General features: G+C 37.9%; 5 protein-coding genes across 6 annotated transcripts; 2 read left to right on the top strand and 3 right to left on the bottom strand.

Annotated features, from left to right (window-relative positions):
- Positions 1–1,948: 1,948 nt before the first annotated feature.
- LOC140768682 (uncharacterized) lies at positions 1,949–2,919 on the bottom strand. Its single transcript, XM_073109045.1, has one exon. It carries the CDS (start codon positions 2,887–2,889, stop codon positions 2,113–2,115), a length of 777 nt encoding a protein of 258 aa, XP_072965146.1. The 5' UTR covers positions 2,890–2,919; the 3' UTR covers positions 1,949–2,112.
- Positions 2,920–3,387: 468 nt separating this feature from the next.
- Positions 3,388–9,492, top strand: LOC140769351 (uncharacterized). The gene is made up of 5 exons (XM_073110026.1): positions 3,388–3,753; positions 3,861–4,019; positions 4,524–4,784; positions 6,025–6,711; positions 9,157–9,492. The coding sequence occupies exons 1-5, from the start codon at positions 3,673–3,675 to the stop codon at positions 9,247–9,249; spliced, it is 1,281 nt and encodes a 426-aa protein (XP_072966127.1). The 5' UTR covers positions 3,388–3,672; the 3' UTR covers positions 9,250–9,492.
- Positions 9,493–17,202: 7,710 nt separating this feature from the next.
- On the top strand, positions 17,203–20,060 carry LOC140768735 (uncharacterized). Its single transcript, XM_073109125.1, has 4 exons — positions 17,203–17,343; positions 17,479–17,520; positions 19,059–19,222; positions 19,762–20,060. Exons 1-4 carry the CDS (start codon positions 17,274–17,276, stop codon positions 19,777–19,779), a joined length of 294 nt encoding a protein of 97 aa, XP_072965226.1. The 5' UTR covers positions 17,203–17,273; the 3' UTR covers positions 19,780–20,060.
- Positions 20,061–20,659: 599 nt separating this feature from the next.
- Positions 20,660–23,176, bottom strand: LOC140769164 (probable F-box protein At3g61730). The gene is made up of 9 exons (XM_073109764.1): positions 22,930–23,176; positions 22,594–22,846; positions 21,979–22,178; positions 21,852–21,896; positions 21,608–21,775; positions 21,319–21,537; positions 21,129–21,236; positions 20,974–21,059; positions 20,660–20,773 (listed from the first exon to the last, which is right to left on the bottom strand). The coding sequence occupies exons 1-8, from the start codon at positions 23,006–23,008 to the stop codon at positions 20,974–20,976; spliced, it is 1,158 nt and encodes a 385-aa protein (XP_072965865.1). The 5' UTR covers positions 23,009–23,176; the 3' UTR covers positions 20,660–20,773.
- Positions 23,177–23,507: 331 nt separating this feature from the next.
- Positions 23,508–26,971, bottom strand: LOC140769166 (uncharacterized). 2 transcript variants are annotated; one of them, XR_012105865.1, is made up of 7 exons: positions 26,713–26,971; positions 26,506–26,559; positions 25,919–25,992; positions 25,645–25,762; positions 25,468–25,526; positions 24,988–25,194; positions 23,508–23,884 (listed from the first exon to the last, which is right to left on the bottom strand). XR_012105865.1 is itself a non-coding variant. In XM_073109765.1 (6 exons), exons 1-6 carry the CDS (start codon positions 26,818–26,820, stop codon positions 23,803–23,805), a joined length of 495 nt encoding a protein of 164 aa, XP_072965866.1. In that variant the 5' UTR covers positions 26,821–26,966; the 3' UTR covers positions 23,522–23,802. The 2 variants fall into 2 exon arrangements, 1 of the variants encoding a protein (XP_072965866.1); XM_073109765.1 differs by lacking the exon at positions 24,988–25,194 and having other exon boundaries at positions 23,522–23,884; positions 26,713–26,966.
- Between the last annotated feature and the right edge of the window lie 100 nt (positions 26,972–27,071).

Here is a 27,071-nt window from a genome sequence, read left to right as displayed (position 1 = left end):
TATCTTTGTTTAGGAACTATTATTCTCGTTTTTTTCTATAAAAAAAATTTATTCTGGTGTTGTATTATCAGAAAATATCGTGAATAAAGCCAGATAAGGTTTACTGAGAGAAACGATTTCAAGTTGATCTTTGAATTATATGCAAATTGATTAGTGGGACTCACAACCCTTCAAAGAAATAAGAGGTATTGCCATATTATGCTTCTTAATTAAGCGAGAGCTAATGTGACATCGAGTGGGATCCCTAAATAAATATGATAGTTACATGTATCACCTAATTCCAACAAAGTTGTGCAAGATAAGATTATGTTAGCAGCTTAATTTACGTTTCCAAGCTTAGCTTGAAACTTCTTATACAATAAACCGATAAAGCATATGGCAAGTGCCTTAATCTTAAAGATATCAGTTTATTTAGAATTATGCTGGATCGTATCCAATACTAAAGTAGGTAAAAGTGTTTCAATTTTACATTATGATGTTTCATGAGCTGTTGATCGTAATATTCAACTAAATCTTGCTTGTAACCAATAAATGGAAAAATAGTTATGCCTAAATTGTACTTGAGAAAAGTATACACGCAAGGTTTCATAATTATTCAAAAGAAAAGAATTAGAGCCCCAACCAAATTAATTGGTCGAATCCAGTTACAAGTCTAAAAAAATATATATCAAAAGCAGTATATTGAAAGGGAAAAGCAGATTTCATAGAGCACTATAACGATCTAATATTTTTAATATATAAAATATTAAAAATTATCATATAATATATAAAAAAATTAGTATTTATTAGAAAGAGTGCCGCTAAATAGTAGCTAGTGCTTCTATTTGGTGCAAAATATGAAAGCATGAATAATAGGTGGGCCCGACATGTCGCCCGAGAGAAGGGTTTTGTTACGGGTATAGAGATGAGTTGGTGCTTCATAAATTAACGCTTGTGTTGCCATTGTTTCCGGTGCTATTATTTCCAGCAGTCCTTCGCTATCGGGTAGCGTGATTCCCAATCACCTCCTTCTAAACTACCATCTCAGAGAGAGAGAGATCTAGATGAGAGAACTAGAACGACAAAGAAAAAGCTTATAGGAGGGATAAGAGAGGTTTACGAGTTTAGCGGAGGCATCATCACCTCCTTAGAATCGATGATTCCAGCGGCGAGACACAGAATACCAACTATAACACTGCCTATTTGTCAGTTCATCAACATCCAGCCAATCGAAGAGTTCACTTTCCTGTTTAATTTATTGTTCCAAATATTACTTATCAATCCTAGCATAATATGACTAACAAAAGTCTTCCACTGAATGCTGTCATCGTAGGTGTAAGCGAAAAATATATCAATTAAACAATGTTTACAAACTTACAATAACAAGTTTCAACTGTTTGGGGCCACATATTATGAATCATTTCTGACCAGTGCAAGAAACATTTATCAATGATCACCAGTATAATTTGGCTCATAAAATCTAAATCAATAAAGATGCTCAAAATATAATCAACATGAGATGACAATCATCAACACCATTATTTTTCCCTTGCACGCACTGTGATTCACAGTTCATTTGAAATAACGAGGCTGCTTGCTTCAAGAGAATAAACACAACGCATGAACAGTTATAACTTTTTGTAAACTAACCTGTTTAAGCTCACACAGTATAGAGATAAACAGAGCACAAGATGATCCAAAATTATTATTTCCTTCAGTTCAACTCCTTCAAATCTAAGAAATAAATTTAAAGAACATTCTAACTAACCAAGAAAAGCAGGTAAACCTTTTATGTTACTCTCATTTTTAATCTAACACTTCTTGCATCTGCTGCTGTTATTCTCCTGATTGGTCTCTAATGGCATGGAAGAACAACTTCTCGCATATATTTCAAGTCAATCGAACACATTTTTTATATGCATGTTATAGTATTACTTGCCTTGGATGTTTACTAGAAGAAAAGAACGCGACTAATGAACTAAAAATGCGACTTAAAAAATATAGTATGCCAAATAACAACAAGTATCAGAGGATTATGCAAGCGTGCTGTTAAAAGGAAAACAGGATCAATTGCAATCCAACAGATCTGTGAAATAGAACAGAAGACGAGAAAATTTGCAATACCAACTCCTCTCAGGTATACAAAACCGAATCAATACGAGAAGAAACCTTAAACCCTGCACTAAAACCACTTTCGCCTTCAATTCCGTGTACATCAAAACCTAGATCTCGAAACAAGGATCTCAGGATCGTCGTCACCGGCAAACCTCCGCTCTCAGGCCACGTCGCAAGCATAGTACCCTTCACCTTTCTCATCTGGCATTCCGCAAGAATCGCCGCACCCAATCCATCCATCACACTCCCCGACGGCAAATACTCCACCTCTTTTACCACCGGATCGCCACTACTCCGCTGCTTTGACGTCTCCAGCTTAAAAACTAGGGTTTCGTCCACGGCCAGCTTTCCTCTGTAGTTCAGGCTCCGGATCGAGTCCAGAATCACAACCCTATCCGCATGGATACCTCCGAGGAGCGTCCTTGCGACGGCGCGGGACCTCTCAGCGGCGACGGGGAACTGGACGGCCGCGAGGACGGTCGGTGCGGGCGACCGGTCGACGGCGTAGAGGTTGCAGGACTTGTCGCCGGGAGAGGGAGCGAGGGAATTGCCAGAGAGGGGAATTTCGGGGAGGATCAGCGTTCCGATTAGTGTTTTGGAGGCGATGAGGTGAAGGAGGGAAAGGGAGGGGGCGGAGATGGCGATCACGAGGAGAGAAGGCTTTGTGTTAGGGTTGAGCTTAGGGTTTAGGAGGAGGAAAGGGGAGGGAAGAGGAGGAGATGGGGTGAAGAAGTTGTCGAGGTCTTCTTGGAAGAATCGAGAAGGGGGAGGGGTTTCTGTGAGAACGTCTTCCATTCTCGCTTCGTCTTCGCGTCCCTTGATCTAGGGCTTATTCTTTTCTTCCTGCCTGTGAGCTTAACGGGTTGCTCCACTCACTAGTGGGTCGGATCTTAACGGGTTCCCTGGTCTAGGGTTTTTTTCTCTCATAATCTCATTACCTTGTCTTTTGAAGTTATGGGCTTTTTTATCTCCACCACTCTTGGATGGCTTTACACATTCCTACTGAGAACCGCAAAATAAATTATATAAAAAAAAATTCTCATGATACTTAATAATTTAATAGTTTTAAATTTTTATTTCAGTATCTTCTCTTATATAAAATTATAAGTCTTAAATCCTTTCAAATATATGATCATTAAATTGAAATTTTTTGTAATGTTACGGTAATTTATATATATATTTTTTGTTAAATTTGAGTTAATTATCTAAGTATAAGCTCACCGGAGTATGGAATTTATTGGAGATTCTTTGGCGTGGGGTGAATCGTGTGATACGTGAGATGTGGCGGGAAACCAAATAGAGAAACATAAACATTAATGAACGCAAAAGCTTCACATAATAAAGCACTCCCGACACACCGTGGAGCTCTATGGTGGTATCTCCATCCTTCTCTTGCCTTCGTACCTATCTATGCATCCTATCTTTCCTTTGCCCTAATTCCCATCAAATCCACATCAAATAGCCGTTGCCTAAGATCTAGGGTTTACCCTTCCCCCCTTATCTTGTAATCCTCGACACCGCCATCTAGGGCTTCTCGTTTCCTTGCCCTATTGATCACATTTTTGCTGTTCCCAAGCTATGGCGGATGCTTTCGATGACGAGGTGGAGCAGACGGTGACGATCGGGGAGTACATCGAGGAGCTCGAGGCTGAGGAACTGGTTTGGACTTTTGTGTTAAAAATATGTTTTTTCCCCTACTTTTTTTAGTTAAATTTGTTATTTTTAGGTATATCTTTGACTGGTTGTAGTGTGATTTGAAACCCTAGGAAGCTGATTTGGTCCTGGGTGGGGATGATGGCAAGGAATGCACGTACGCGTCTGGGTACATGAAGAGGCAAGCGATCTTCTCCTGCTTGACCTGTGTTCCCGGCGGCAACACTGGGGTTTGCACTGCTTGTAGCCTCACCTGCCATGACGGGCATGAGGTAGATGATGTTTCGCGTATTTCAAGATGCCTTTTTTTTAATGATACTGAATTATATTCCGTATGAAATTCTTCTGTCGTGAAATTGGTTTGCAAGAAAGGTTCTTAAATGTTGCATATTTCTGGATTTTAAGTACTGAGAAGGATAAAATTGTGTCATGGATGATTTTAATTGTGTTTATTCTGCTTAAAATGAAAGCGATAACTTCACCTAATACTAAATGGAGTGCAAGATTACGTTACTTCTAGCAAAAGAGGTGATCCTTAATGTTTTACATCTCTTTGATTCTAATTTTGAAACCCAGTTGGCCATCCAAAACTTCCTTGATATTAACCCACACACACGGTTCCTTCTTTTTTTCCTTGTCATTTACTCTAGTTGATTGGTTTTATTTTAGGTTCATAGGTATTTGCTGTTGTCAATTTGTTAATTTGTTTCTTCTATGTTTTCTCTACTATTCCCTGCAATTGGAAACTCACATTGATGTACCTCTACTTGGTTAAGGTTGTTGAGCTCTGGACCAAGAGAAACTTCCGCTGTGACTGTGGGAATTCCAAGTTTGGAGATGTTCTCTGCAGGCTTTATCCTGATAAAGACCCTGAAAACCTAGAGAACTCTTACAACCATAACTTTAAAGGTTCTTACTGCACATGTGGTCGTCCTTATCCTGATCCAGATGCCAAGGAGCAAGTTGAGATGATACAGTGCTGCGTTTGCGAGGACTGGTTTCATGAAGATCACCTCGGTCTCAACTCAACTAATGAGGTATAATTGATACCTTAAATGTTTGCATGCTAACTTGATTTATGGTAATGTTGTTTATCATTGTCGTGTTACAGATTATAGTCATGCTAACTCGATTTATGGTAATGTTGTTTATCATTGTCGTGTTACAGATTATAGTCAGCTTGGACGCAAGGTAGCTTATTCAAGTTATAATGTTATATAACGCTTAATGACATGTATATAAAGTAATATCTTGCAGTATAAAATAATATGGAACTAATGGGGGCATGGAGCTCATAAATTCATTTCTTACAGATTGCAAAATTGCCTTGAATGTTTGCATGCTAACCTGAATTTAATATTTTGAAAAGCTGGAATTGGGGCCCATGCAACTTTTGACAACACCTGTCGACAACCATACTCGGTCTTCTCCATTCAAATTTTCTCACCTGTCACTTGTATCCCACCAGTGAGATACGCAGAAGTTCCATGTCCTAAAAGAAGTCTTAGTATATGCACATAGCTAGTTGTAGGTGGTTACATATGAGGTCTTTATTAAGTCCGTAAATATAATTTGGATTCATTAATTGTTTATGTGTGTAGAAGCTAGAAAGTATAAAAGGAAGCACATAATAGTATAATATAATGAAGAATAAAAGAAAGTTGGAACTATTTTCTAGGATATCTATTTGTCTAAGAAATGTCATGTTAAAGATTCAATTAAGCTAGTTTAGGAAGCAAATATATCCCAATTATAAAATGCTGAATTACTGAAATGAAAATTACAAACATATAAACTTAGACAGCTAGTCAGCTACTCATTTACATTGCATGCCTAACCCATAATGTGTACTTATAATGCATAGCTATCTGTTTGTGGCCTTGCATTAAACAGAGATGACCCCAAATAGTTAGGACCAGCAACTTGTTGCTGTTGTTCTATGTCATTCGGCTTAGGTTGAGACTATGCCCTCTGCACTGGCCATTGTGCTGCATTTTGCCAGGGCCTGCCTCGTAGGGCTGTGAACCACATTTAAGAACGCTATAACATCAAAGCCTTTCGATTACTCGGTCCATATGGGTAATTTAGTAATATAATTGGATAGCAACTGTATGAAAACATTTCCTTTTTTTCTTTCTGATTAGCTTACAATGTTTTTAAGATATTCTGAAAGTAAATCTTAGTTGGACATACTTGTTGTTACAGCATTGTAATATGATAATGACTAGTATGACGAACCACTGGTATCATCTTCTTGACATATTGCTTGTTACACAGATACCAAGAGACGAGGAAGGGGAACCATTTTATGATGATTTCATCTGCCAGGAGTGTGCAGTTACTTTTTCCTTCTTAAAATTTTACCCTGCTTCTATTTGGGCATCTTCAAAGCAAAAATGCACACTACAGGTTGGCAATATTGATGGAAATGTGCATGCGCATGGATCTTCAGGTTGCATTGATAAAGGAAAAATAGAAAACGGTGTTGTAGTTCATAAGACTTTGGTTAATGACTTCAACACTGATTCTGTTTGTGGAAGTATGCCTAATGGGAAGAATTATGTTAATGGTGAAAGTGCACAAAATAATGCAACATTTGAGGTGTCTAAAGAAAATACCGATGGTGAAGAACATGACTTGAAATGTAGTCTTGATGTGGACATAAATGTAGTGTCAACCATAATAGAGAAAAAGGAACCATTGTTTCTTTCTAGAAAATGGAGAAATCTTCTTTGCAAATGTAGAACTTGCTCTGGCTTCTATTCTCAGAAAGGTATTGGCTATCTCGTCGATAAGGAAGATTCCATTGAGGAATATGAGAAAATTGCAAAACAAAAGAGGGAGACAAAGTTGCAGCAGCAAGAAGGAGCTGAATTGAACTTTCTCAATACACTTGACCACGTTCAAAAGATAGAAATATTGAGTGGCATTGCTGACATGAAGAATGAGTTCCTGTCCTTTCTGGTATGTCTTCTTTGCTTCTGAATACCTTTTTCTTTTCTTAGTTAAAGTTGAACTTTCTGCATGTTGCTTGTTTAGTTATAAAAGGATTAACAAGAGGCATGGAAAAGCTGTCCGCTAGATTAAGAACTTATTTTGCCTGTTTGTTGCTGTCATTTCCTTGTGCTATAATTCTTTTAAGTGCACCATTCAGTATGGTACACAGATCTTATATCAAAGTGATAGTGATCCAGGGTACTCAGCATTCAGCATACTCTTGTATTTTGGCATGATTAGTTCTTGTCAAGCCTTAATGAGAAGCTAATAAGCCAATCAAACCTTTCGTCATTCTTTCATAAGTGGAATAAGACAGAGAAAGTTGGCTCAATTTTGCTGTCATCATGTCTTCAGTATTCTGGAAGAAGAGCTCATGATACCCTTGTATATGTCTCAAGCAGCTCAAGCTTAAATTTAGTACTACTCACTTTTTGTGTATATAGGTGAATAGATTATAAAATCTGGGATCGTCAATGGTCATTTGCAAATGAAGATGAACAAATTAGTAATCATTCTTGCTGGAATTAAGCTGATTTTGTAATCTACTCTTATGTTGGAAATAAGCAAGGAAATCTAATTACTGATTGCTGTACAGCAAGCTGAATCAATAACAACTTAATGAGGCATCTTGCTGCAGAACCATCAGATTGAACATTTCATAAGCTTCCCACTTTGCAAACCATGTATTGACAACTTCAGCACTTCAGCCATATATTTAATTCTGACTCTCCAAAGCCTTTGCTGAAGTTTATTTTTAATTAAACGTTTCTATTTGAAATTAATAAGAAGCAAACACAATTTAAATGCTAAGGTAGGATGAGAATTTTGTAACGATCACCTTCCTAACTCCACGAGCACTGTAAAATTAAATCCGAAGACAAACTGGATTCCGACTCATGTAGAGAAAGTTAGGGTTACCAAGAATCTCTAAAATTAAGAGTGAATTAGAGATCCAACAGTTAGATGATAAAGTACTTTTGGGATTGAGATATATTTGGGATGGAGAACGAATTTATTAGTGGATCATGGAAAGGAGAGGCTGAAGAGGTGTAGTGGTGAACGGCCTAGGGTTATGGCAAGGTGGTGGAGATGATAATGGTGTAAGTCAATGTAATTGGTAGAAAATGGATAGAGAAGAAGTATGACCGTTCTTTAGTATTAAAAGGGTGCAGCCGGATGAAGAGGAAGACAACAATAAAGATCCTAGATAGTGGCTAGGGTTCTAAAGCTTGAAGGCAGTCAAATAAGGAGGAAGGAGAGAATCTTGCAAATTTTAACTTTAATAATTCAAGATGACTATCCAGATGTACACTACATCTATTTATAGGTGGCTTCTTGACTCGACTAGACTTACTAATAGGATTGAACAAACTCGAATCTTATTGCATAATATAAGTAAAAATACTTAACTAAAAGACCTAAATTAGGGTTCCTCGCAGTCGGGTGTTCGAACAGTCTTGAGAGCGTTCAAACGCCTAATTTATTTTCTAGCTCTTGGGTAAATACGTACGAACAGCCTTGGGGCGTTTGAATGTCTATTTAATCTTCTGCTCTTGGAAATTTGCATTCAAACGTTTGTAGAGCCGTTTGAACGTCTTAATAAATCTTTTGCTTTCGGGAATTTACGTTCAAACACTTAAAGTGCCATTCAAACGCCCAATATCGAGATTGGTTCCTTCGACTGTTGGAACCTTTATTTCCTTCATAAGCAACTATTATCTAATCATTATAAATTTCAAAAGTTGCATTTTTAATTTTAGGATCAAGACGTTAGAAATGAATTTCGTTTTTTCATTTTCTTCAACTATATTCCTGAATACTGAGAAGATGGGGGGAAGTTTATGGTCGGTAATAGTTGTCTTTATCAAATAGCTTATTGAATATATGTAGTACTTGTAGTATTTGCTTGCCTATTATTTGCTATTACTACGGATGTAACATGTCTTTGTCTAGCCTTTTATATTGCTTATTGCTATGACCTATGACTGTTTCATAGCAAATATATTTTTTGCCAATGGTAGTCTTCTTTTGCTGTTGTAAAACTTTTGGGAGCACCTGGAGTGCTTGCTAACACTGAAGCATTTAAGTAGGAGGGATGGGACGAGTACTCTAAGAAACATGCTTGGATGTCTAAATGTATAAAGTTCAGCAGCTCCATTTGTTGAGAATTACCTTTCTCATCCATTACTTTAGCATACAAGCTTCTTTGTTGAAAATATTGTATTATTGTTTATAGATGCATGGCTTTAAAAGATCTGCACATTCCTTTCATTTTCCCTCAGTACCTTAATTTTATGCTAAATAATTTGTGTGTAACATTCTGCTGCTGTGCACACATAGGCATGCATGAACCGTCAAAATGTGCATAAAGTTATCAAAATTCATTCTGTATTTTGTTATTCCTTCATCCAGGAATCCTTTGATACATCAAAACCTGTCACCTCTGAAGATATACGAGCGGTTTTTGAGAATCTTGCAAAGAAGAAGAAACAGAGGCTTTCATAAGTTCTCCCTCGGGTCCCCTTTATATTCCTGCAGCTGCTTTTGATTTGGCCAGTTAGGCTATAGGGCAGTAATTATCAGGTTGTATAGTTGCTTGAAGTTAGATTCAAACAATGAATCTGTTCTTTGTTATGGGACAGATTGTATCTTCTCCAAGTTCCTTTACTACTTTACTGTTGTAGTCAGACTTTTAGGATGTACTCTTACAAGTCGAAAGACATTTCATCAACATGGTAATTTTCTCCATCTTGTAGTTGTTCATCAATGTTTATTGTGAATATTAACTATCAATATATCTAAGCTTGAACTTTATGGACAACTTTCATACTTGTGGCAATGGCTTTAACAAAAGCCAAGAAGAACCCTTCTATGGATTTTACTGTTTCCTCTTTAAGTAAAGCAGAAATTGGTGCAGATGCATTTATAAAATCAAATAATTGGGAGGTTTTCAATATCTTTCAATAAACATTTCCTTGGATTCTGAAACATAGCAACTGACATTCGTTTTTGTGAATATGTCAAGTTTCTGAATTGCCTGACGTGAATATCTTTTACAGATTGCAATTTGCCTAGTGTTCTTCAAAGCAACTTATCCATACCTCTTCATTTTCATTAGCTTGCAGTAATTGTTCTTGGTATAGATGTGTGCTGGAGCTTTTAATCAGATCCTAGTCTGCAAATGTTCTTCAAATCAGTGTTTGACGAAATAAGTTTGCTCTGTTAGCACAAAGATAGAGATCAGATTTGTTCATGCAATCTGCATGGCAGGTGAATATATGGCTATGTCATTAACTTTTGGACTTGTACAGTTGTACTAGTTTCTGCTTCTAATTATTGATGATTACTTTCAAAACCATCATGTTTAAACCTACTTGCTTCTATTGACTCGTCCAAGAAATGGCTGCTAATTATTCTCAAATCAACAAGTCGAATATCTTCTTGTTTTATTCGTTCCAAATAATTTAGGAGGATAGAAAGTAGCCTGCAAAGGTACGCCAGTGTACCTACTTTTAATTTTTTGTTGCAACTAAAATACTAAATACATACCGTTTCTTGTCCAGGCTAGAGGTAGCAAGAACGTAACAATTCAACCTCCGAGAATCTTTAGAAATACTTAGCTCTCGCTTAACTCGTAGAACAAGGATAAAATAGGTATAAATATTTTAATTTTTAATATCAGAATAAGAGACATAATATTAATATAAGCTATTATTATATTTAGTTTAATATTAATATAAGATGTAATAATTATATTTAATGTGATATAAAGTTAGTATTAAAATAAAATAATTATATTGAGAATCGATGAAATTTTAAACCTAATAACAAAAATATTCTTAATTATATATTAAAAGATAGTAGTAAATAATATTTTTTTGAAATATATCAATCAAAAAAACTGCCAAGATTAGATAGATTAAAAAGGTCTGAGTCTCTTCAGGAGTGAAATCATCATATTTCTCTGCATCATTACACCTACACAATCATCCCTGCCCACTCCAACAACGTCCCCAAATTCTCACATCACATCCTCCTTGTCCTATCTCAAACAAGCGCTTATCACTTCTCTCACATCAAGCAGTGGACATCTCTAGTAACTTCTCAACAATAGATTAGAAAAGTCAAACAACAAAACCAACTAGCCTATTTGAAAATAATTTAACTTTACGCCAAGAATCATCGAAAGACTCAGCTAGAAAGTAAACTAATCCTAGAAAGAATTCGAGCACAAGGATTGAGGAACGCGAAAACCCTAGACCAATGTATACCTTGCTGGAGAGGAATCCGGCGCTCGGTAAGTGAGGGAATCACCGCGAGTTGACCGATTGCCGCCGGGATTGACTCACCGTTTCCATCTACTTAGGGGTTAAAAGCTTCCATACCTAAACCTCCTGTTATGAGGTTGAAGAAGGAGAGGTCCACAGAGCAGGAACTTGGAATTATTTAACTAATATAAGGATTAAGTTGTTCAAGAGTTTGACCAATAAACCGGTGAATTGAAGTTCGGTTTTATTATATAATTGAAGTACAATTGCTCCGACAAAAAATCGCCCCCACTCGGCAGTTCAACAGCGAACCATGGTAACGGATATTTACGAGCAGATTTTTTTTTTGGTTAAAAAAAAAATCTAGATATCTTTAATTTTTTATAATTTTATTAGAAAAAGTTACGCTCAAATTCACTTCATATCTCTATAATTTAATTTGTGTAAGTAAAATTTTATTTTTTACTCATATTTGAATTTAAAGATAGATAAAATTATATATAATTAGATTTTTTTTTTAAAAATGTCAAAAATAATATCAATTAAAATTTAGATAATATAAATATAATAAAAGATAATTAGATAAAACTCATTTATATTCGTATATAAATTTCTATCTTAACTTAGACAGGTAAAAGGGAAAAAGAAAAAAGGTTGTGAGGGGCTAGTTCGATCAAAAGCTAAATGCTGAGGCACTACTGACGTTAGGATGACGAGAAGCAAGTCGAGATCCAGCATTGATTGGGGTGGGGTGGGGGGGGGGGGGGTGTTAATATGTTGCTGTTATAGCAGTGCTTAAAGCGCCAATCTGCATGCATGTTAGCGTGCTAAGCATTGTAGGGGCCTTGACAGTTGACATCTACGTTGTTGGCCTGGCACTTGGCATTGCATTGCAGTAGAGCATCATCCATGTCCATGTTAAAAAATTTAGTTGGTGCAATTTGGTCCGTTCACGTGTAGCACCAAAACCTTTAAAACTTGATCTCCAGGTCCACTAGATTCCAAGGAGCTACGAGGTACATTTCCGTGTCACCACACGCGGCTTTTCGTCAGTATGGGCCATACTTTGTCCCTAATGATCTTAATTCTGCTTCACTTATTTGAAACTCCCATAGAGAAATTCTTTTTTCTGTTGCAATCTAAAGAACTAGATCCATGCATGTTAATGCCCATCGTAATTATATCTTCTAAATATATATATATATATATATAGTCGAGCATGCCCAAGAAAGGAGTAGTTGGCGAGGTACTTGGAAAGAACTGAGAAATTTCGGACTGGAGGAGAGTCCACTAAAGTGGACTGTGCTGTGAGAAAGAAGAAGAAGAAGAAGGAAGGTTGAGTTTGTCTAGCTAATTATAAGACCGAATTATAATTATACAAGAAGTGAAAGTATAGTCGACTAATAGATAGTGCTCTATGTTATTCCATATAGATTAGAGAGTGAAACACGCCATTAATTTGCATGTCGGTGTAGCATAGATCAAGGTGAATTGAGGGCGAACTAAACGAGCTCAAAAGGTAGTTAATCACATGCTATCGTGCTATCATGCACACAGAAGATATCCACGTTAAGTGCTTTATGCGGTCATGCATATCTCCAAATAAGCATCTACAGCGGGTAAGGGGGAAATGGTATCCAGCCAGAATAGTTAGAGCATATGATGGAGATAAAGTCAGAGATATCGCTTTCCAGAGGTGAAACTTATTCGACAACGATGCCGTCTATCCAGGCTTTTATCTCTCCCCCTTCCCCCCCAACCATTTTAGCTTTAACCATTCACTATAATTGCGGAGTTATGGAGAATAGTCTTTTGTCTCCTTTTCGTTCACCATCTTGTGGTTCAATTCTGGGTGGGACCCAATCCACTCAAACAGCAGCATACGGGCCCTACCACGTGGCTCGAGTTGATCCATGTTTTAGCTCTGTAAATAATTAATGAGTAAGTAGTGCTATGGATTAATTCTTTGTTGTATTCTTATAAACGTACACATATAGATAGATAGATAGATAGATAGATAGATAGATAGATAGTCGGTAAATATTTGTCACCTTAGAAATATCTTACTTGGACGTGTATTCGAGGACACTGCTAGAGGACTCAAAAAGAATTTTCTATAAATAATAAAGCACCACCTTTTAACACCAGTAAATCAACACTTTAACATCAATCATGAGTTTATTCCAAGGAAACTTTTATAGGGGCATTTTCGTCATTGTGTTGCTCATGAAAACACTAAGTTGAGCCTTAAATACCCAAACCTCCACCGTCCTAGTTTATGCTTGGTGAGAGAAAGCTAATTGATTATCTCAAAGCGCTCCTTTAATTCTCCCCTCAAGGCCAAAGGTGAACCATGGGCAACTGCATAGACTCACGTGCACTAAGGGAAGAGACACAAAGAGCAAAGCCTCGAGGAGGAGGAGGAGGAGGAGGAGGAGGAGGAAGAGGAGAAGAGGGTGGGGTAAAGGTTAAGATCTTGTTAACAAAAGGGGAGCTGGAACTGTTGATGTTGCGGTTGAAGAATGGGGAGAGGAGACTGGAGGATGTCTTGGTAGAGATGGGCAAAGAGAAGGCTAAAGATGAAGGTTGGAAACCCAGTTTGGAAAGCATAATGGAATGCCCAGAAATCCAGGTTATTGATTGAGTCATGCAGCAGATGGGGATTTCTTCTCAGTTTTCTTAGTCATAAATATTTGTTAAGTGCTTGCTTTTCTGGTATGTAGATCTAAGCTTGTAAATTGTAATCACCAGCTAGTAGTTCCTTTCTCTCCATCTCTACTTAGAGTAAGGGATGCTGATTTATGTCAGGGACCCTTATAGAAATGTAATTATAAGTTATAACATGGTAAGAGAATAGAGAAACTCTGTAATATTTTTATTTAATTGATCGATGAAACTAGATTTAATTTAGCTTAGTCAGAAGGTATAATTTTCTTTAAAGTTCTTATAACTAGTAGTTGAAGTGTAGCTAGTACCCTTTCATATGTTCCTGATGTAGACTTTTAACAAATTCCTCCTTTAAAATTTTCCATCAATAAAGTTGGAAGCGACAGGTAATTAACTTGATAGTATAACATTTTGACGGTGATATGCCTTGATGTAATCTTCACATATACTGCCTCACATACAGTGATAGGTTGGATCGATATAAAACTACTATATGATATTTAGGAGAAGGAAGACATACATAGGATATGCACTTGGGGACTATGGTCTTTAATTAATTTCTGCCATGTTTATTAATTAGTTACATGAATGAGATAATGCCCAAGACTTACTAATTCAAATGACCCTAGAGATCTAGTTGGCAACTCTAGGTTGAGAATCTTGAGATGGTACAGTACGTTAGATCATGTTCCTATAGGACAAAAACACCTGTCCTTCATTTAGAATAATATTCGATAATTACAGGTATCTACTTGTTCTGTTGGTTGATAAAAATTATTACTTGATGTCTACCTCGAACCAAAGAATTAAGACATACAATTGATTAACAATGAAATACTTGAAGATTGAATAGTGTTACAGTGCTATAATATATCATTAAGCTAATACTACATTTTAATGTCTGCATCCTATTGATCTATTAGTCATGCATGGAACTGAAGCTGCAGTGCTCCAGTAGCCATTCTTGAAAATTAACTTAAGAATCATGTGGTAGGTGGTAGACTCTGAGCTCTTCTTGGTGAAAAGTTGTGAAGGTGGATGGATTACTATTCAATGCAAGGGTGTAGTTCAAATTAATTAGACTGGTCTTCCATGCATGTTTCTTGATGTCTCCTAGCAATCGTTTCTACTGTTGAAGTTGGTCACAGCTGCCATGAACTTTGGAAGGATATTAGCTTCCACGTAGGTTGCCTTTTACCATTGCAAGACTTTCTAAGAACATAACGACTTTGTTAGCTAGGGGCCCTGGATTAGTGGGACCTCCCATGTGCCAAAATTTAGGAGTTGCAATGACCTAGAAGTGACTCTAATTTTCTAGAGATCGATCACGTAAATTTGTTATTAATATATTTATATATATATATATATGATCTCTTCTAAGTGATGGTGACTTTGTGGCCAACACTATGTTTAATTGATTAAGCAATATAATTAATAATTATGACAAGCTTTTCTTATATATCGAAACTGGTAGCATGTGATTATGCCAACTACCACTCTTTTCTTCAATTTGCCATGCATGTAATATAGTAGGCATGCATCCACTACCATTCAACTACTGCAACTCATCCTCTAACCATAATTACTTAATTGCCAAGGAGCTGCTATAAGATTCTCCTAACCCACTTGTCCAGTTATAGTGTTTGATAGAAAGAACAATCGCACATGGAGATGTACCTATCAATGCGATGCGTCGCATAAACAAACCATGAGAAGATAGACAAATCCATCACCACATAAGAAGAGCTACAATTAACTATGAGGAGAATTTCATCAAGTGCATAAATATATAATTATAACCATCGTCTCCGTTGCATGATTACATAACCCAGGAGGACAAGAAATATATCAACAAGAAAACTTTGATTAATTAATTAGGAAGGGGAGCATCTTTAATAACATCTCCTCCCATCCCATCTCCTCTCTACCTATTCCAGCTATTCATTTTGAACTGCATGCCAATTCCTAGCAATTAAACCAATCAAGGTCGTTCTCTACTCCTCCGGTATGCTTTCTAATGCCGGCCGCCATGCGGCGTGGCTCGATCCCAATGAGTGCTTGCTTACATGGCTATGTTCCATACTCTTTACCTTGCTCATGATTTCAGGCATGCTTTTTTCTCCTTGAGCACACGCAGAAAGCAACTGAGCTGCTTCCTTCCTTGTGAGCACAACCTTAACTCTAATGACTGCCTTCTTACCACCCTTGATTTGGTCACTACCAGTACCAGGCGCCTTAGGCTTCTTCAACTCTTTGAGCCTGCTTAGGAGAATGCTGCGATTGTGGAGCTTTTGCTTGGTACCTTCGGAAGCCTTTGCCACGTTGGCTATATGAACACGAGCCAAGCAAGGGAATGAGTTGCCCATCGAGAGCGAGAGAGAGAGAGAGAGAGAGAGAGAGAGATGAAGAGGGAGAGGAAACTAGGAAAGAGGAGAGATTTGAGATGGCGAGTGTCAAAAGAGCGAGAACCCGATCGAGGTTTATATAATGCTACAAAGATATAAAGAAATACGTATTTGGAGTAGGTATGCGGCAGTTAAGACTACTAAAGCTGAGGAATCCATAAGGTGATCTGAGAACCAATCATAAGCTGCCGATATATATATGTATATATATATATATATATATATATATATATATATATATATATATGTATGTATGTATGACTTATGTTGGGACGTGTGAGGCAATAAGGGAGACAAAAAGGTTCTAGATTTAGGTACCACTAATAGCTGGCACGACGATAACGATAAATCACATACTACCCAATTGCGTAGTCTTTTATAATACAAGAGTGTAATATATAAAGATGGTGATAATTAATCCTTTTATCTATTACAAAGAATCTGACGCATTTTGCCCTCGAATGCCTTATTCGTTGCTAATCCATGACCCTACCCGCACATCCTGCTAATTAATTACGGCGTTAGGTCTAATTTATACCTTATTTATAGAGGGGTCAAATGGTTGACGTGCATCCACATTTGATGCCATTTGTACTAAGTTTGTTTAATTGGAACTAATTATACAATGATACAAATTAAACTATTCTAGGGGCTATATGCATAAATAACTATTTCGGAGGAGTGTGTGCATAAATAAAGATAACATTTTGTATATGAGTAGATAATTACCAGGTTATGTCTAATATGTGCATATAGGCACGATACTCTAGGTTATAATTCACGGGCCTTAACATGGAAGATTAAAATTTTCAAGTTTTTCTATTTTTCGGCGTTGACATTTTCTTCCCTCATCTAAAGGGACTTTTTTCATTGTCAGGAGAGGTCTTTCATTAGTGACATGCTGGTGTAACTACTAGATTTTCTTCGCCTATAAGACCTGTATATGTTAACCGTTGTATTGTTGATTTTTGGTCAAAATTGTAACCTTGGTTTGGAATGAACCATATATCTCACGAAGATGTAGAAAGTTTAAACTACTGGGCTGGAACTGGGCCGAGCCCACCCGTACAACCGATTTATTTATTTATTCCCAATCCCAAATATTAACAAGAATGGAAAGCATTGAACGATCTATAGTCCAATTTCATTCTCCGTTCGGGCGGCGCGCGAGAGAAAGAGAGAGAGAGAGATGTCGGGAACTCATTTGATGAGGCGAATTCCTCGAATCAAGTTTCCCCAAAGGCACCCCAAACCCGAAGGTATCGATGTTACCTTCCGATTTCTTTGTGCTTCTGTGCCCTAATCTCTGTTTGCTTTTGGGATTTACGCATGCCTGTTTGGGTTTTTCTTTTTTTTTAGTTAACGAGCTTTATTTTCTTTCGTTCCATCTTTAGGATCTCCAACCCCTTCGGATCAAATCACGTTCTCGCAATTGGGTAAGCAGTTGCAAATTTATTATATTTTTCCTTCTCTTTTGCAGTTTTTTTAATGCGTCAAAGTTGTTTCAGTAGGTTGGGAAAATTTGTTGATTTAATCAAGTATTTCTGTTGCTTTGATTTATAAGATAAAGATAACTTTATATGTATTTATCTTTTGCATTATGAACTTGGATTTTCTATTGTCATGAGTAGTGTTATATAGACACTTGCTCCACAGAAAATGCAGATGCTTTTGGGGAAACAAAATAAGGGAGAAGATGGAAATAAAAGTAGATATACATATCTACACTATAGTTTGTTGTGTTTTTGGAAGGGTAAATGCAGCATCACTTTGTAATAAGCTGTTATGATAAATGTAGTTTAGGCAGTAAGTTTTAGCACAAGATTGAGATTGTGGTAATCATAGATCAAGTGACAGCCACCACAAGATTAGTATTGATTTTACTATTTCAGTAGTCTGCAAAGCTACGTAAATGGAAGTAAATTCATCACAATACTAGATTTCTTTCCGGCAATCATATGAATCTTAATGATTTAAGAAGTACGTGTCAGTTGATGAGTTTTATGGTTATTCTCATCTAGCCATACCAAAATTGTATGATATATATTTGTCAGAACTTGTATTTCAACTTCACAGAAAACCAACATTTTCTCAAAATTTTAATGCCTTATATTGATGCATCATCTGTTCTTGTATACGACTGACATTATAGTTCAACATTGACATAGTTGGAAATTAGTCATTGAGCTGATTGAAATGAATCGATAAAAAATATAGCAACACAAACAAGAAAGCATTAATGCATTAGATAATGGTAGAACCAACTACTGTGCGTCTGTGCCCCTACCATATGTGGATAGATACTTTTAAAGATTCAATAAGTTGGAAAACAGTATAGGGTTTACAAGAGAATGCAGTCATTTATTAAGTTACTATTGTTAGTGCGACTATTCATTCCACAATGAGAATGTTAAGCAACAATGTTGATCACTTAGGTAGTCATGTAACATCTTGAAGCTTGCTTGAGCATGTCCTTTCAGGTTTTATTATCATGCACTATGGTGATACTAAGCTGCAAATCATCATATTCTACATTATGCCAACTTCCACTCTAGGTTGGTTGAGTAAATTATAAATAATACTGTTCTGATTGATGAATGGCTACATGTGTAAATTTTGCTTCAGATTCATCACCAGGATAGTAAGTCACTGCTTCACCTTATAATGGGATTTAGATCTTTATTGTGCACCTTTATTTTGGCCAATGAAGGACAGTATCAACACTGATATCCAGTCCAGGCATGATAATATTGTTACCGTTTACTTATGATGTGCCTGTTCTTTAGCTGCGAAGTTCATTTAACCTCCATTATCATTATGTAGTCTTTTATCTATTCTACGTTATGTATTATAACATGTCAAATTCAGTGGTATACACATCTAGATCAACTTGTTTGGTGTAAGACTTTTTTTTAACATGCAAAATTTATCTTGCATCTCTCACCTTAAACTGATGTCTGAATTCCATGTGTAGGAGCTACTTCCCAGCCAAAGGCACCTTCAACTTCTGCTGATACTCCCAGTTATAGGTTCAGATCAAATGTTCCTGCCCCACCTTCCAACACTGCTGTAGGTGGGAAGGCTTCCCTCCTACCAAAGCGTACACCAGTCTCTGAAAAAGAGATCGAGGCTATATTGGTACGTGAAGTCTTTTCACATTGTCATTCCTTCAAGGTTTGGACTAACAATCTAAGAAGTAGAATGCACTGGGCATCTATAATTTGATTTTTTTTTTTTCTTCTTCTCCATGGGCTTCAAAATAAGTTGTGAAATCTGTTTCTCATGATATAGACCTTTTACAGTTTTACCTGTCCTGAATTTTTACATTGATGAGCTTGTTCTACAAAATGTTCGTATTTGGCTGGTTTGAGTGTTCTTTGGAGATATCTTATGGATGCACTGGCTATAATCAGTTATAGCTAGAAGTAGTGTTGTTTCCAGAGCCCGTAGTATGAAGCAAAATGTGCTTACTGCACATTCTCTATTACAGAAAAAGTGTGGGTTGTGGTATAGGGCATGATTTGATCAACCTGTGTTATCATAGCCAGAGATGAGAGGGGGAATGCATATGCATGTGCTATTTGTACCAGTTCTTTCATAAGCTTCTTCTTATGTAGTAGTTTTATCTTTTCTCTTTAATGGGAGTTTCTTTTTAAATTTATTTTTAATCTTGGCAGTTGGGTGGCTGCTTCTGATCTTATCTTCCACCGGCAGCTGCCGTCCTTTTGCATCTTGAATAAAATTGTTTGTTGCCACTACGTTCTGCTGAGGTCTGTTGGCAATGGGTACACAAAGGTTGTTGACTTTATCTTCTATAAATATGTAAACATCAGGTGATTCTGGGCTTGGACCTCGATGGTTTTATTTCTTCAAGCAATTGTGTTTTCCCGAATAGCCATCTTCATTAACTACAGAATTTATAAGAGAAGCTTACTGTTATCTGGATATTGGTTCATATACTATGGTTCCCACTTAATCGTTATTGAGTTCATTCATGTAGTTATGGAGCAGGTGATGCTCACTATCTTAAGCTCTTGAAGGTACATTTTCTGTGAAGCGATCTCATTTCACAATGAAGTGCCAACGCTACGTCCCCGCCATAATCTACCACTATCCGACTATTCTCTCGCTGCATGTCTTTCTTCTGCATCTGTTGCGTTCATTTGCAATCTTATAAGTCTACATGTTAATTATCATGATTTTTATCAACAAAGGTGTGGTTATTGGTTAATTTTTCTTCACGGTAATTATTGTTTTCCTTTTGTTTGTCGTGTTACATATCTTGTTTATGCCTCATTTCATTGAAGACAAGGATTGCTACTGTAAAGATATTAGCCACAACGACATAATCTTACTGTTTGGTTATGGGTTGCGCTAACCGGCGGTCTTACAAATCGAACTCATGGCTCGGTTCCAATTTCCAAGCACCGCCCACATGGATTCACGACATGTGCGCTAGTGTGTGAGTGAATTATGTGCAGTTGGGCTAAAAACCTTATCCTTCGGATCCCCGCAGCTAATCCCTGACCTGGCCCAAACTGGCCCGCTGAAAGAAGTATTATTTGAAGGAAAATAGTGGACATACTTTTCTTTTCAATTAAAGAAAGAATAGGACTTGACAACTTTTCCTGAACTTTGTTTACATCTGTTCCACAATGCCAATGGAGAACCAATACCCAGAAGAAGTAACTGTGGAAAGAGAACGAAGATTTTAAAAATGCTATACGTAAGAGAAGGGCGTTAGAGTTTCTTATGATGGGTAATTAAGTCTTGATCCCAAAATCCCCAGGCCGAATAGCCTCTCAACTGTTCGGCGGAGGTTAATCCTACTGTAAATTTTGTATTTGAGAAGAGAAGCTAAACTTTGTAGGAAGGAGATAAAAGAGCACCTAAATGAGCTGCTGCGAGATTCTTATGGAGACCACTTCTCCATCCACCCCACTGCTCTTCATTGCTTGAAATTTCACATGTAAACCTGCGATGGTCTCTCACACATTACCCACCAGAAAGCTACAAAAGAGATCAATCAGAACTTATCACTTACCATCATTAGGCTGTAGATTAGTATTGACGGCGACGGCGTGGAGAGCCAGCCTCGCTTTGGGTTGCCAATCGTCGGGTTGCCCAATCCACGACTTCGCATCCAAAAGCCCTTTACATATCATATGTATATGTATATATTTCGCAATTAAGCTATATTTTTGGAGCGAGATGAAGAAGGGTGGTATGCTCACCCGCGGTGGAAGCGCAAGAGAGATGCTTGAGATCGAAGATTCCAGCGACGGCAGCGTTGGACAGCCTCTCGATCCGATGAAACCCGAGATCCTCGTACTCCCACCTCCCGCTCTTATACCTTTCCTCGAGGAACAGCTCCACGTGCCTCGTGTCCAGTATCTGCATTGTTCCTTCGCACGTGCTGAGGTTGCACACGGGACACCGAACCAGCTGCAGATCTGAAACGTCCATTTCGAGAGTTGTCAGAGGGAGACCAAACGGTTTAGAGGATGTGATAGATGCACGTACCAGCGATCCAGATTCCGGTGCGGGCGTTGGTCACCAAAGACGTGCCATTGATCTGGATCGATCTCTTCGGATCGTCTCCCGGCTGGGGCAGCTTCTTGGGGAGTGCCAATGTCTCCGTCAAGAGAACAACCGGTGAGTCCAGGAAGAACGAGCCAATTCGCATCCAATCTAACGGCCACGGAAGCGATGATAACGTTAAGAGACGGTGAGAGAGAAAGAAAGAGGAAAGAGAGATAAATCTTACCAAGGTGTTTCTCCTGTTGACGAAAGCAATAGGAGTGGGAGCCGTCTGTGATGATAACAGACAGGAGTAAGGATGGACGGTGGCTATAGGAGAATTATAACAGTCGTATTAGTTTAGTACGGAATACCGAAAGCGGAGGTATAGATTTGCTTCCATCTGAAGGACACGTGTTCAGGAGGTGGGACTTGGAGGTCACGAAGGCAGGCGTGCTTCCAGATGCTCTCTTCGTTGATCAGACGGTTGAACCAGCGATCAACCAACGCCAGCTGCACCAGATCCTTGCCGTCCAAGTACTTCGCCACTTCCGTCCACACATCCACATCGTACCTTATTTAAGCAACAAGGTTTAAAAAAAGAAAACGGTTAAGATCATTGGAAGAATCCATACACAAACCAGAAGATGGGAAGATCTCTGATGAAGAGAATGCTAAAACTTGAAGATGATGAAATATACTACAGGAGATCAAATAGGAGTTGCTAGATCTGATCTTACTCTCCTTAATTAAACGAATAGGTCTGAAGAGGTAGGGTTCCGATCTAAGAATTTAAACTCGCAAGCAGGAGAGAGAGAGAGAGAGAGAGAAAAGCAGTCAGTATCGATATTTTGAACTAATTCCAGCTCCATTGCAAGGATTAGAGCCTAAATAAGATCACCAACTCGATCTGATATCATTTAGGCATACGATTCAGATCAGATACGCACACACAGATCAGGAGAGATCTTGAGAGAGAGAAGCCTCACCAGCTGAAGGTGGAGTGGGGAGTGAGGAAGGAAACGCGAGGTGAGGTGCACGAGGAGATGGTACGCTCTCGCTTCCTCGACCTCTGGATCGGTGCTGCGCCTACTCTCTCTCTCTTCCTCGAACGCTGCATCTCGCCTTCTTCGTCTCCTTCTCTCCCCTCTCTCGTCCTCGACTCCTCCCTCTCTCCTGAGATCGCTTGAGCTTGGGGAGGAAGGCTGTGGCGCGATACTCCGAGACCCATCCACCCGCGGTCTATTTATAAAGGCGCGCAAGGGCCAGCGTTTGAAAATTTAAATAGAAACCAGTAACCCCTCGTAGAAATATTTTTGGCATACCAGGATCTTCTATCTCGCCGGCGCCACGCGTCCGGAAGCCTGGACTATGGGTTCGTTTTGGCTGTCTCGTGCGCAGCATGCACGCCTAGCAAAGCTCACCTCCGGTTATTGTAGATTTGTATCAAACTAGTAAGTTTTATTTGGATAAATACAATAAAGACCATATACACGACATTTCTTTTTGCTAATTTCTTTCTATGTTCCAGTTCTATCTTACGTAGTTACTACTATTCAAATGCTAGTTTGTGAAAATAAGACCCCCAACCACAAGACTGTTTACCAAATAGTGACTATGCCTGTGTGATTGCAGGTTTGCTAATGGGCTTAACCACCTTACTGTGAGCAGATACAGCAAATACCTAAACTTTTGTTTATGTGCTTCAGTATAGAAACTCGGCCAAAGGACAAGGTAACATAAAATCTGATCAAAGAGAACATCTGCCTTGGTCAATCAAGATCCAGAGGTGGTGCTCACAATGAATTGGGTAGTAGCAGAATAACCCAGTCATCGGATCATCATTGGCTGTATCTTACACCAAACATCAATGCAGAATAATACATATAAATTTGGATGAGTTGAGGCCACAGATATGATCCAAACCACGCCAACCAAATAAGATAACAAAACCACTTCAAAGATAAATTCAAGCGTGAAAACAATGTATAAGAATGACATCATCATTTAGCACCCATTTTGAAACACAAGAAAAGAAAGGAAAACAAAACAAAAATAAAAGGCTAAACCAGATACAAACATACTCGTTCGATGAAGACAACATACAGCAGGAATGTGAAGTGTGCCAGTATCAGGTTCAATATCCATGAAATTTATAAGTACCACCAAGGTGAACCTCGGCACATAGGAAGGCACGGTTAGCTTAAATCTGTGTCACAGCAGCTTATCAGCAATTCTGAAACCATTCTTCGAGCAAAAGGGATATAACTCAAACTGTACCTGAAATAGACAAGAACATGTGATGGAAACGGCAACCATCAATCCGAGAAACTTATCTAGAAAATTGGAATTTGAGAAGAATTCCTGTCAGGTTATAAAGTAAATGCATTTTAAAATAATTCTTCTGCACTGGAACATTATTTTAGGATGTTTAATTATTCCTTAGCATAAATCTAGACAATATCCAAAAAAAGAGGAGCTATTAGCAAGCTACTGCTGCATTGCAGGCAAGGTGTTTAAAGAACCAATTTCAGTCATCTCTGCAGCGGGATGAACAGAGATATGGTTTTAGCTTGGCCAAGACAAGGTAATTAGTCATCTGGAAAGGTCCGGAGATATTTTAATCAATGAACATGTAGAACTGTAGAAGCAAAAGCGTCCTCTCACTTCCTTTCAAAAGAAGGAAATTGTAAAAAGTTGTCTAAGATTTTAACCATCAATTAGAGAATTATTGCTTATGCTATATACGAAATACTCATCAACAAGTAATAACAGATAGTATTTGTTATCTCATCTGATATGGCTAAGCATCTTGGTAGACATTAGGAAATAATACATCTTTTATTAATGATTCAACTGGTTCTCTAGCCACAAGTTTTAAAATAAGACTTACACATTTGCCACATGTTACAACAATGATATAACCATAAGTAGTGAATCAGCATAAGATGGTTCGACAATGAGAGGCAATTTACATCTGACCAAGGAACAAAAATCTGAAACTCAACCTTGTTAGTATCATCTGAAAGGGTGGGAACCATCCATGTATGTTAGAGAATTGAGGTGATAACTATAAAATGGAAAATTTTAGATAAATTAATGGAAAAAGAAATTAGATAAATCTAATGATACAGGAGAAGGAATATTTTCATTCTGGTCCTAACATCACGAGATAATAACATGTGTAATATTGCTTTTCCACAAACAAGAGAGAATTCTCTAGTCTGAATGATCAGGTGTTAGGGACAATCTTCTAAAAGTCTGAAGTACCAAGGAGCTAGCTTGGCAATTGATCTGCTGGACAACTAGAGAGCAAATCAGCAAAGAATAATAATCAAATTCAACTATTCAGTAAAAGAAACTTTATAAGACTATGGTAGTACCTATCAAACAAAGAGCCACTCAAAGGATCCAACTATAGATAACATACACTGCACCTTCAACATTCTCATGTGAAGATGATCATGCCAAGTTCGCAGTTTCTCACGATCTTCCACATGGACTTTGAACTGACATGAGTCCTTCCAAACCAGTGCACCACGGCTTCCTCTCAGTCTTTAGAAAGAGGCAAAGTGCCACAGGCTGGAGACCTTTCAGTTTTGATGAATATAACATCATGATAACCAGAGTTGTGTGGAAAAAAAGAAGATTAAAAAGCCTACCTTGTAGGAAAATCTTTTTACAAGTTTTGTACAGGGATAAAATAGACCAAGCAGAATGCTATATAGATTATTCACTGTGTATCTTGAACCAGAAATTTGGCAATCTTAGCTTACCAAAATCATAAAATGAATAAATATGAATCTCAAATCAACTGAGATGTTCATAATTTAATAGAATGTCAATATGCAAGATAAGATTACCAAATCAAAGCACAAATCTCGCTTATAATTGCAATGAGCGTCAGCACCTTGTTATGAATCTGTACAAGACAAAAATAGGTAGCGATGATAAATACAAAGTAATCACTTTTATATCCTCTAATAGACAATAATCATTGAATGTCTTCCATAGACCATAATTTACAGAGTAAAACTCACCCAAAGAGCAGAAATAAGAGCCAAGATGACACATCCAACATAAATAGCTGTTGCATAAACACGAACCGGATCAAGCATCATTCCTATTTGTTGTCCTGGCCCAACAAGGAAGGCTGTGCTGCCACATAATGGTTCGACTTACCATGTAAGATTCTCAAATGAACGTTCAATGTAAGGAAAAGAATAAATGAAGTAAGACTCAAATAAAAAAGAAGTACGCTGAGAATTAGAGGCATAAAATGCATCCCTTTTAGCTAAGGGTTTATCAACCCACCTTCCAACTGCCAATATGTTTCCAAAGGTGAACATTATTGCAAATTTGATAGGTCTGTAGAAAACAATAAATGACTGCACATGGAAGAAAAAACAAATTAGTATCCCTGTAATCACAAATAATTCACCGCAAACCAAAGCGCAAGCATATGATTAGTGATACAAATTAATAAATCTCTTCTTAAATCATCTAATCACGTTTTTTTTTCCTTCTGTAATTCATTCAATGTCTCATTATCTATATCGTTATCATTCTGAGAACTTTAATGAAATTAAGTTCCAACTAGCTCTTTTTCCTTCACAGTCTGCACTAAATGCAAATCCGAAGCCAAACGCTGGTACTTTGATATAGCACCATCAAAATTTAAATGCTTGTTGTTTTTGGACCAGAAATCATCTACAGCGACGGAATTTTCCCTAAAAGAGATGAACGTAGGAAGCTATATTTACCCTGAAACACTAGCATTTCATAGATTTCTGGATGATATCGTATAATTAAATGAGTCAATAACTTGCTGTCGTGACCTAAACCTCGATCCCATGCGACCAACGCAAACCAAGATACTAAGTAATAAATTATCTCCATACCAAGAGCATGAAAGCCAAAGCAGCAACCAGACACGCCGCAAAACCATATATCCGCTGCGCCAAAGCAACACGAAAACAAATTAAAAACACAGGGATTACACATAAAAATCAAAGTCCACCAAAGAAATGGTCAGAAAAGCAAAAGGCAGATGCCAATTTCCAGGTTGATCTCCCGAAAGGAATTCGCATTGGAAGTTCATGGATTACCTGAAGCGGAGACAGCGAACAGGAGCCGTTGGATTCCCCCAATAAGTCCTCCTCTTGCTCTTCTTCCCCTCCGAGAAGAGATCGTTGGACTCTTCCAAGTGTTTCCATCTTCCAATGGATCGATCTAAGAGAAGTCGAATGGAACAGAGGTTATACCATTCTCCGCTGATCCATGGGAGGGGGAACGGAGAGGCCCCCCATTACTGGCTTCGGTGCTTCTATGTACTCGCGGAGAAACCTAGCGTTATTGTGTTAAACACAATGGCCCATTATGGCTTTTTTGGTGCGTCAATGCCGTCTTCTCATTTCACAGCTTTCAGCACCGACTTGTAAAAAGTGAATTCGGCGGGGTCTTTCGT

Source organism: Typha angustifolia, chromosome 10, assembly GCF_048772165.1.
Source record: "Typha angustifolia cultivar Huaian chromosome 10, ASM4877216v1, whole genome shotgun sequence".
Taxonomy (NCBI): domain Eukaryota; kingdom Viridiplantae; phylum Streptophyta; class Magnoliopsida; order Poales; family Typhaceae; genus Typha; species Typha angustifolia.
Note: the sequence above shows the minus strand (reverse complement) of the source record. Positions and strands in the feature narration are given on the sequence as shown.

What these genes read in the sequence shown, in the direction of transcription:
- LOC140768682 (XM_073109045.1), bottom strand. Translation starts at nt 2,889, where the DNA reads ATGGAAGACGTTCTCACAGAAACCCCTCCCCCTTCTCGATTCTTCCAA.
- LOC140769351 (XM_073110026.1), top strand. Translation starts at nt 3,673, where the DNA reads ATGGCGGATGCTTTCGATGACGAGGTGGAGCAGACGGTGACGATCGGG. An exon ending in AGCTCGAGGCTGAGGAACTG is followed by an intron (nt 3,754 to 3,860) that starts GTTTGGACTTTT and finishes TTGAAACCCTAG; the next exon opens with GAAGCTGATTTGGTCCTGGG. An exon ending in CCTGCCATGACGGGCATGAG is followed by an intron (nt 4,020 to 4,523) that starts GTAGATGATGTT and finishes TACTTGGTTAAG; the next exon opens with GTTGTTGAGCTCTGGACCAA.
- LOC140768735 (XM_073109125.1), top strand. Translation starts at nt 17,274, where the DNA reads ATGTCGGGAACTCATTTGATGAGGCGAATTCCTCGAATCAAGTTTCCC. An exon ending in AAGGCACCCCAAACCCGAAG is followed by an intron (nt 17,344 to 17,478) that starts GTATCGATGTTA and finishes TTCCATCTTTAG; the next exon opens with GATCTCCAACCCCTTCGGAT. An exon ending in AATCACGTTCTCGCAATTGG is followed by an intron (nt 17,521 to 19,058) that starts GTAAGCAGTTGC and finishes TTCCATGTGTAG; the next exon opens with GAGCTACTTCCCAGCCAAAG.
- LOC140769164 (XM_073109764.1), bottom strand. Translation starts at nt 23,008, where the DNA reads ATGCTGCGCACGAGACAGCCAAAACGAACCCATAGTCCAGGCTTCCGG. An exon ending in CCCCACTCCACCTTCAGCTG is followed by an intron (nt 22,179 to 22,593) that starts GTGAGGCTTCTC and finishes TGCTTAAATAAG; the next exon opens with GTACGATGTGGATGTGTGGA. An exon ending in TCAACAGGAGAAACACCTTG is followed by an intron (nt 21,776 to 21,851) that starts GTAAGATTTATC and finishes CGTGGCCGTTAG; the next exon opens with ATTGGATGCGAATTGGCTCG.
- LOC140769166 (XM_073109765.1), bottom strand. Translation starts at nt 26,820, where the DNA reads ATGGAAACACTTGGAAGAGTCCAACGATCTCTTCTCGGAGGGGAAGAA. An exon ending in GTTCGCTGTCTCCGCTTCAG is followed by an intron (nt 26,560 to 26,712) that starts GTAATCCATGAA and finishes GCTTTGGCGCAG; the next exon opens with CGGATATATGGTTTTGCGGC. An exon ending in AACATATTGGCAGTTGGAAG is followed by an intron (nt 25,763 to 25,918) that starts GTGGGTTGATAA and finishes ATTATGTGGCAG; the next exon opens with CACAGCCTTCCTTGTTGGGC.